Source organism: Vombatus ursinus, unplaced genomic scaffold, assembly GCF_900497805.2.
Source record: "Vombatus ursinus unplaced genomic scaffold, bare-nosed wombat genome assembly UNPS02014806.1, whole genome shotgun sequence".
Classification (NCBI taxonomy): Eukaryota; Metazoa; Chordata; class Mammalia; order Diprotodontia; family Vombatidae; genus Vombatus; species Vombatus ursinus.
In genome coordinates, this window is record NW_020954584.1 from 1136741 (window position 1) to 1147422 (window position 10682).

Consider the following 10682-nt stretch of genomic DNA (forward strand, 5'->3'; position numbering starts at 1 on the left):
ATATTCTCTTGGCCTACCCACAAGCTATTAATATTTCCCTCATAATCAAACTATTTATTTCTGTAAATGGTATTTTGTAGTTGTTTTCCTATATTTCTTCAAAGTTTCTTAAAAAGGTAGACTCACAAGTATTTTATCTTATGAAGTCATTTTAAATGGAATTCATCTTTCTTCTCTTCCTGCTTTATTTTGCTGGAAATATGCAGAAATAGTGATGATTTATGTGGAATTATTTTATACTTGGTCACTTTGTTCAAGTTGTTAATTCTTTCATTTTTTGTTGATTCTCTAGACTTCTCTAAAGAAACCATCATATCACCTGAATAAAGTGAATATTTTCTTTCTTCTTTACCTATGATGATTTCTTCATTTTTTTCTTGTATTTCTATAGTTACATTTCTGTTATTACATCAACAATATTAGAGAAAATGGGCAGCTATTGTTTACCACTTATATGCTGGTAAAGCTTCTATTTTGTCTCCATTATGTATAATGATTACTCTTGGTTTTAGAAAGGTTTTACCTTTCTATCATATTAAACAAAGGGCCATTTATTTTAGTTTTCTTATATTTTAAATTAAAATTGGTGCTGCATTTTGTCAATTTTTTTCTGTATCTATCAATATAATAGGCAGGAAGGAAGAAAAGGAAAGAAAGGCAAGATGCCATAGGGGTTAAAACTGGTTTGAAGTTTGCATATATGCATATAGAATGAAACCCACAGTACTCTTTTGCCTCAATGGGTGCCTGAAGATCTGTGAGTATCTATGTCTGAAAATGGGGGTGATTTGAAGAAGTCTATCTCCAGACCTCATTTTCATTCCTCCCTTACTTAGGTAATGTAAGAATTATATAAACCAGTTAGAAAAGAGGAGGGTGTACACACAGAGTTTGGGAACAATTTCTCTTCTTCTTGGGGAATGTGTACGAACACATATTTCAAACTTGGGACAAAACGAACATTGATCGATTTAGTAAAGAACAATTGGTTCTGATATAGAGTTGCCATCTTTGTGTCTCTGAATTGCTTTGGCAGAAAGTCCTTGCATCTCAGATGATGAGGCATCTATATTATCCTGCTGTGAAATCAGAATCTGAACTCAATAAAAGGGGGATTGAGTTCAGTCACAAATAGAAACATTTTCAGAAACTTCCAAAGTGATGCCATATGTTTATTTTGCTATTGTCAGAAAAAAGAATCACTCGTTTTAATTTTTAAAACTTTACATAAAAAAACCTTTATATCAATAAGAAAAAAATAAGATTTCTTCTGTTTTGTAGAAGCACCATCTTTGTGGTCCCTTTCCCCTTTTCTCAAACTCCTTTCTACATAGAACATGTACAGCCAAATGCATATCCTTTCTTCTAAGAGGTATTTATGGACATTTCTTCAAAGTTCTCAAGCTGTCTCAGTATCTGAGGGACTCAGGCTCATCCCCTTTTTGTGGACATAATTCAATTCATTTGGCTTTGGTTGGTATTAAAGCAAATCTCCTTTGCCAAATAGTTCTAACTTGAACTGATACCAGCCATAGACAAAATTGGAATGTTTTCAAATTGGCCCTTCAATGCTTTTCCCCTCACCTTTATGGGAACTGAATTATTACTTCCTACATAACACCATTTCTGAGGACACTCAGGCACTCATCCACTTTTTTTTTATTTTATTCTATTTTTAGGCAATTGGGGTTAAGTGACTTGCCCAGGGTCACACAGCTATTAAGTGCCAAGTGTTTACTGTGAGGCAGGATTTGAACTCAGGTCCTCCTGACTTCAGGACTGGTGCTCTATCCACTGTGCCACCTTGTGGCCCCCTAGGGAATATTCTTCTGAGATAAATAGGAATGGGTAAGATGGTCAAAGATACAGAGATATAATAACAGCTTTGATATTTTAGCCAAGAACAAAGTGAAAGGGAGATCTACCTTCAGTATCCCTCCCCTTTCTTTTGACATCCTTCTGTTTGTTCTGCTCTACTCTTTTTAGCCTCTCTAATTTTTACATCTGCAGAATCAGTTTCCTGTTGGTCTAAACATTTCGAAAACTTCCCTATGTTACTCAAAACCTATTTCTAATTGAAAGTTGTTTGTCTAATATTTTAGTTTCTCAAGAAGTAAGCAGGTAGATTGTGTGGTGGATAGAGCACTGCACTCATTGTCAAGAAGACCTGAGTTCAAATCCAACCTCAGAAATTGACTAGGTCTGTGGTTCCAGGCAAGCTACTTAACCTCTATCTATTTCAGTTTCCTTCTTCATAAAAGCTGGTAATAATAGCACTTCTTTAGAAGTTTTGTTATAAGGATAAAATGAGGTAATATTTGTAAAATGGTCTGTAAACCTTAAAATGCCATATATGTTAGCTATTATTATTATTATTACTGATAATAAATGTTAGTTATTGTTACTTAAACTCTCTCTTTCTCTTCAACTCTGTCTCTCTCTCTCTGTCTCTCTCTCTTTCTTTCTAATTTTCTATCTTTCTTTGGTGATCCTGTCAAGTTCATTACATAGAACAGAGTCTGCCTTGCTTTCTTAGAAACTTACAGGCAATACTTCAGGCATACATAATCCATATCTAATAATAAATATTATATATCTCATAAAGTAATATTTAATATGCCACTATTCTTTTAAAATTATAAGTCAATCTATGCAGAAATAAAGTCAGCAAATTCAAAATTGAGTTATTCCAAGCAAGCTCATGGAATAAGCATTGGCAGAGCAATTGGACAGTGGGGAAAACAACAATGGGAACTCAAAGTTGTAAGTTCAATTTCATTAGATTAAAAAAAAATCTTTTTTTTGCAATATCTTTTCCTCAGTTTCATATTTTTCCTGTTTTATTTTATCAAAAATTAAAGCTAGAAGTAATCTTAGAGGAGAGATCATCTACACCTCTAATTTTCATTAAAAAAAATGACCTACAGTTGGGAATTGTTGTGGGAATGTCATATAGGAAATACATAGCAGGTATAGATTCAAAATCCTTCCCACTGGTTCGAATATTGTCATACCTGTTCCACTGAACCTAAGAACTTATTTTTTTCATCACAATCAAATTCTCAACTCAAGGTTTTTGTTTACGTTTGAAATAATAAAAGAAGAAAATCTCATGTTTCATGATTTTCATGTTAAGGGGAAGTAACGTCAAAAGTTTTCTCTATCATTTAAAAAATAAAATTTATTTTTCAATATAATTTGGACACTTGAATTTTCCTCATGAGTCATTCACCTCAGATTGGTAAAAGGCTCTGCCCCATGATCAATGTACCAACCAAATATTTATTAAGCATATATTATGTGCAAGGCTTTCATAAAATAGACCAACCAGCAGAGATTCAGAGATTATGTATTCTATTATTTTCTTTACTTGTTTGGTCAGCTGGAGACAATCTTTCCCATAAAACACCCCTTTTGCCCATGTAGTGTTCTGCTAAATTGAATAACTTAGGGTTTAAAGAGATAATACCCACCCTGATGACATCAGTAGCAGCAGCAATAGCTGTTCATTATCAATAGCTATATATTGCTTAAAAGTTTTCAAAGCACTTAACATTTAGTATCTTCTTTGATCCTACCTACTCTATGAGGTAGGTGCTAGATTATGCATATTTATAACTGAGGGAAGTGATCCTGAGAGCTTTAGTAACTTTACCATGGTCAAAACAGAGGAAGCACACATAGCAGAATTTGAATTCAAGTCTTACTGATTCTAAGTCTAGGATTCCATCTACTGGGGCACCCAAAAAGATGTGTGTGTGTGTATATATATATGTGCATGTGTGTGTACATATATGTATACACATATACATATGTATATACATGCATAAATAAAAGTATATGAGTCTATACAAATGTGGAAAATTCACTACATTCAATAATTATTTATTTAAAAACTACTAATGGTTAGGATTTGCATTAGAAGATGAACAAATAAAGTTAAAAAAAAATCCTACCCTCGCAGAATCTATGTTCTGTGGAACAATGTGTCATTTACACAGATAAGTGAAATACAATTTATAGAGATTATGACCTAGCTGGTCATTTCTTGATCTATTGAGTCAACTTCTCTAACCCGTTGCCATATTCTCTCTGGGGGATATTAGCTATAGCAATGATAACAAAGAAATTTGAAGGCATAAAAATAGGCATCGAGGAAACAGAAGTATCGGTCTTCACAGATGATATGATGATATAGTTAGAATATCCTAGAAAATTAGCTAAAAAACTAGTTGAAACAATTAACAACTTTAACAAAGTTACAGGATATAAAATAAACCCACAGATATCTGAATAGTGTCATAAACATTATACATAAACTACTAGCACAGAGATCTATTACAAAGAATATACACCAGGTGGGATTTATATCAGGAATGTGGAACTGCTTTAATATTAGGGAAAAAATGAGCACAATTAATCATATCAATAAGAACATACCAAAAAGTATATGATTATAACATCAATAAATTCAGAAAAAAAAGCTTTTGATAAAATCCAACACCCATTCTAGGAAACATAGGGAAGAAATAGAGTCTTTCTTAAGATGATAAGTACCATCTACCAAAAACCAAGAGCAAGTATTATTTATAATAGGAATAAACTAGAAGTCTTCCTAAATAGATCAGAGGTGAAGCAAGGATATCCATTATTACTGTTATTACTCAATATTTTATTAGAAGTGCTAGCTTTATCTCTTGCTATTGAGTTTATTGGTAAAGTATAGAAATGATGATTTTGTATCAATAGTTTTAAGAGAAAACAGTCTATAGTTTTATTGCTCTGTTTTTGCTCTCCTTAGTTTAGGTATCAAACCATATTTATGTCATAAAAGGAATTTGGTAGAATTTTTTTTTACCTATTTTTTCAATAGTATGTATAATATTGGCATTAACTGTGCCTTAAGTGTTTGGTAGAATTCATTCATAAATCTATCTGCTTCTGGCATTTTTTTTTCCTTATGAAGTGCATTTATGACATATTCAATTTATTTTTCTTTTCTTTTTTTTAATTCTTATTTTTTATTAATATATTTTATTTATCAATAATCATTTCCATATGTTTTTGAGTTTAAAATTTTTCTCCCCCTTTCTCCCCACCACCCTTCCCAAGACAGCACACAATCTGATATAGGCTATACATATACATTCCTATTAAACATATTTTCACATTAGTGATGTTATAAGTAAGAATTAGAAAAAATAGGAGAAACCATCAAAAAGAGGAAACAAAACTCAGCAGAAGAAAGAAAAAAAAATTTCAAATAGCATGCTTCAATCTGCATTCAAAATCCATAGTTCTTTCTTTGGATGTGGATAGCATTTTCCATCATGAGACCTTTGGAGATGTCTTAGATTCTTATATTGTTGAGAAGGGTTAAGTTCATCAATACTAGTCATCACACAACATGGCTGTTGTTGTGTACAACATTCTCTTGGTTCTTCTGATTTCACTCAGCATCAGACCATACAAGTCTTTCTAGGTTTTTCTTAAGTCCACCTGTCATCATTTCTTATAGCACAATAGTATTCCATTATATTCATATAATGCAACTTGCTCAGTCATTCCCCAATTGATGGGCATCCTCTCAATTTCCAATTCTTTGCCACCACAAAAAGAACTGCTACAAAAATTTTTATGTGTAGGTCCTTTTCCCATTTATATGATCTCTTTGGGATATAGTCCTAGAAGTACTATTCCTGGGTCAATAGGACTTCCACTTCCAGGTGCCAAGATGGCAGAATAAAATGGTAGTAGCTGTCACCCTCCCATATCAACCTCTGAAAGCCCAGAAAAGATTGCTCCAGGAAAAACTCTGAAACAGCTGAACCAGAAAAAAAGATGGTGAGCAGCAGTCCAGTAGCCCAGTTAACATGAGGGATTAACAGGAAAGGCCCCACTTCCCCTGGGCGATGGGGAGCAGTACAGAAAGGGAGGCATCCCAGCAAGCTAGGGGAACTCCTACAACAGGAGGAGATCCTCACTTCCAGTGGTGGAACAGGCAAACACCAAAACCTGGTCCTCCAAGTGATTCAGTGGGGCAGGGGAACCAGTGGAAACCAGCTCAGAAAACCACCAGATGCCATGGCTACAGCAAATGGGTCTTCCAGGGCCTCAGTAAAAATAAGGGAAACAGAACAACAAAGGGCCCCATGTGGATAAACACCCTACAACATCCATCTGAAAGGAGCTGAAGAAATTGAAAGGAAAGGAAGAGCAGGCAACCTAGAGTTGCCCTAGAGTTCCAGCCTTGCTGATTCCAGCCCAATCCCAGGCTAGCAGCCAGAACCCTATAGCCTCCAATTGCCAACATAGGAGGCCCCAGCACACAAAACCAGTCACCAAGACCTAGGATCCCAACACAAGAAGCTTGAGTCAGTGCCCTCTGATCCACAGCAGAAGAGATCAGTGTCTTTAAAAGTCAGGGAATAATCAAACAACATGAGCAAGAAGAAATGTACCATAGATTCAAATTATGAGAACAGGGAAGATCATGACAGAAATTCTGAATAGGACAACATTGGCAACAAACCTACATATGGAACCTCAAAAGGGAATATGAAATGGTTTGAGGCCCAAAAAGCCTTCTTAGAAGAGCTCAAGATGGATTTTATAAGTCAATTTCTTTTAATGACTTTTTATAAGTCAATTTCTTTAAAGTGACAGTTTTATAGGCATCTTAGTGGGCAAAATAGTTTCTGCTAACTGTTTAATTTCATTTTCATTTGTAGTGGGCTCCCCTTTTCATTTTTGATTTAGGTAGTTTTTTTTTTCTTTTGTTAAATCAAATTCACCAGCAATTTGTTCTTTTTTCTAATTGTTTTAATTCTCTGCATAATTCATTGATTGGTTCTTTCTCTCTTTCATTAACGTACAGATTTATAGATATATATTTTTTTCTACAAGTGCTGTTTTGGCTGAATCCCACAAATTATAGAATGTTGTATCATTGTTTTCATTACCTTAAGAGTGATTTTGATTGTATCTACCACTCATTCTTTAACTCTGTCACTCTTTAGAAGTAGATTATTTAATTTCTAATTAACTTTTAATGTATGCATTCATAATATTTTATTGAATTTTCATTGCTTTATGGTCCAAAAAGTTTGTGTTTAATATTTCTGCTTTTCTACATTTTTGGTGATGGTTTTATGCCATAATGCATGGTCAATTTTTGTGAACACATCATGAACAGCTGAGAAAAAGTTATAATTCCTAATATGATTCAATTTTCTCCATAATTCTAACATATCTAAGTTTTCTAAGACTGTATTCGTCTCCTTAACTTTTGTTTCTTATTTATTTTAATGTGAAAACAGCTACAAGAAAGCCTCAAAGGAAAAAAAAATCAAGCTGGACACAAGCACAACAAGAATTAAAGAAAAAAAACAAGAGTAGCAGAGGAAACAGAGGAAAAAAGAGTAATAAAAAATTATTAAACAGAGTTAGCAGCTTGGTAAAAAAAAAAAAAGGCTCAAAAATACTGAAGAAAATAACCCCTTAAAAATTAGCTAAATGTTAAAAGAAGTAAAAAAAAAACACTGTGAAAAAAGAACTTCTTAAAAGGTAGAATAGGCCAAATGGAAAAATAGCTACTAAAGCTCAGTAAAGAAAATAATTTCTTAAAAAAATTATAATCAAGAAGTGGAAAATAATGACTCCATGAGACATCAAGAAACAATAAAACAAAATCAATGAATGAAAAAAAATTGAAAACGTGAAATATATCATTGGAAAAATGTGACCTATAAAACAGAACAAAGAGAGATAATTTAAGCATTTTTGGACTGCATGAAATCCAAGATTAAAAAAAAAGGGCCTAGACATCATATTTCTACACATTATAATGGAAAACTTCATTGTATCTGAGATCCAGTAGATAAAATTGAAATTGAAAGAATCCACTGGTCACTACCTGATAGATATCCCAAAATAAAGTCTCACAGGAAAATTAAAGTCAAATTTCAAAGTATTCAGGCCATAGAGGGAGGCAGAAAGAAACAATTCATATATTATGGAGAAGCAAGCAAGGTCATTCAATATTCCACAGGTTTCACCTTAAAGAAACAGAGGACTTGAGTTATGGTGAGTGGAAAATGGATTAGAATAGAGAAATATTTAAAGTGGGAAGATTTGACAAAAAAGGGATTATAGTGTTTGAGACAAGTGAGATTAAATAACTTGCTATGACCCCACAACTAAAATGTATCACTGGTTGAATCTAAACTAGGTCTTTATGACTCAAAGTTGAAGACTTCATCCTCAATTTAATCCAATGATTGTGTGTGTGTGTGTGTGTGTGTGTGTGTGTGTGTGTTTAATGAAAGGTGAGTTTATAGAAGTATATTATTGAGAGGATGAGATAAAAAACCTCCAAAGGACTACATTGTAGAAGAAATTCATGTAATGTATCATAAGTCTTCCAAAGTTTTCTGTCAATCAGGCTTGAATGAAGATCAGCATATTCAAATGTGGAAAAGTACAAAGTGAATTGAAGAAGTGAATTATGGTAGTGGAGTTAGAGGTAAAATGTTGATAGTTGAAATTAGCAAGGGAGATTCTAATTCTTAGATTTAAATTCACTCAATTTGATACTGTACCTCTTTCTTTCTCAAACCACATTTTTTTCATCTAGGCTCACTTTTTTTTTTATCCTGTATTCACAAGGCAACAAATTAAGAGGTCTAAAAGGCCCAAGGTAGAAGTGGGGAACCTCCAGCATCAAGGGCATATGTAACTCTATAGGTCCTCAAGTGTGGCCCTTTGAATGAATCCAAACTTCACAGAACAAATCCCCTTAGTAAAATGATTTATTCTATAAAACTTGGATTCAGGCAAAAGTTCATACCCAAGCACTTGGAAGGCCACATGTGGCCTTGAGGCACTGCATTCTCCATCCCTGCCCTTGTGGTTCTGTAGTCCAAATCATTGATTTCATTGTGGACAAAACAAATGTACATAAAATTCAATTTTTAAGCTAAATTATACAAGAAATTCAAAGGAAAGATGGGATTTGATATCCAGCATTCTCTCCATTATGGCACAAAAGTTCCTCTCTTTCATGACTTTATTACATTTTGTTCACTTTGAGATAAAATAAAGTCCTCTTATTAACATTTTTTATTATTTGAAATAATGATAAAACCAAAGCAAATGTCATATTTTAAAATTTTCATGTTAAAATTAATAACATTTTCAAAGGCATGAAATAAAATACATTGAATTTCAAGGTAAATGAAAATTCTATTGAAATGTAGTTATCAAATATTGTTATTGTTAAAATTTTCATGTTAAAATTAATAACATTTTCAAAGGCATGAAATAAAATACATTGAATTTCAAGGTAAATGAAAATTCTATTGAAATGTAGTTATCAAATATAGTTAATAAATATTAAATATTGGACCCAAGGTTAAAAACTCTTAAATATTGTCTTTATTATGGTCATATATCAATTTTAATTCTTTCATTTTGGACTGAACATCCTTGAAAAAAATAGAAAAAAAATAATATGCTTGAGCACATTATTTGTCACCTGAACTTACTCAGGTGCTCCATAGCTTCTTCATGGCATTTTTTACTTCTGCATTCCTTAGGGTATAGATCAAAGGATTGAGGAAGGGAGTTATAATGGTATAGAAGACAGACACCAACTTATCAAGAGGGAATGTGGTTGGAGGTCGAGTGTATATGAATATGCAGGGACCAAAGAATATTATGACAATAATGATGTGGGAACTGCAGGTGGAGAGGGCTTTGCGCTTCCCCTCTGCACTATGATTTCTCAGGGAGTGCAGTATGATTGTATAGGATATCATCAGCAAAACAAAGCTTATTGAGCATATGACTCCACTATTGAAAACTACTAAGAGGTTTAGTACATATATGTCCATGCATCCAAGCCTCAACAAAGGTTGTAAGTCACAGAAATAGTGGTCAATCACATTGGGACCACAGAAGGGTACACTCATGATGAGGATTATCTGGGCAGTAGAATGCAGAAATGACCCTACCCATGCCAATAGAATCAGGATCCTACACACTCTCTGGTTCATGATGACTGAGTAGTGTAGAGGTTTACAGATGGCCACAAAGCGGTCATAGGCCATTAAAATGAGAACCAATATCTGCATGCAACCAAAGAAATGCATGGCAAATAGTTGAATCATGCACTCATCAAAAGAAATGGTATTCTTGTGAGAGAGGTTGTCCACAATCAGTTTGGGAGTTGTGGTGGTAGAGAAACAAGAATCTGCAATGGATAAGTAGGTCAAGAAAAAGTACATAGGGGAACCAAGTGTGGGACTGGTCTTGATCGTCACGATGATTAATAGGTTCCCCAGCACAGTGGCAGTATAGAACACCAAGAAAATGGCAAATACAATTTTCTGCTTCTCTGGGTCCTGAGTCAGTCCAAGCAGAATGAATTCAGTCACATTATTTCTCATCTCTCGGACTCAACTAGGAAGGACACACGTGAGAACTAGTTAATATAACAACAGAATAAAGAAGATTTAATAAAGCAGAATTTGAGAGGTCTCCATAAAAGAAACATTGCTTGACTCTTGCTTGACTTGAGCTTCTGTTAGTCTCATTTTCAGTCTTAGACAGGAAAGTTTTAAATACAATGTACCCCCATAATCTGCTCCAGTTCATTTAATACATTTTTTGCTCATGGGATG

At 33.7% G+C, this 10682-nt stretch overlaps 1 protein-coding gene across 1 annotated transcript; it reads right to left on the bottom strand.

Annotated features, from left to right (window-relative positions):
* Nucleotides 1–9545: 9545 nt before the first annotated feature.
* On the bottom strand, nt 9546–10448 carry LOC114051838 (olfactory receptor 4C11-like). Its single transcript, XM_027874233.1, has one exon. It carries the CDS (start codon nt 10446–10448, stop codon nt 9546–9548), a length of 903 nt encoding a protein of 300 aa, XP_027730034.1.
* Between the last annotated feature and the right edge of the window lie 234 nt (nt 10449–10682).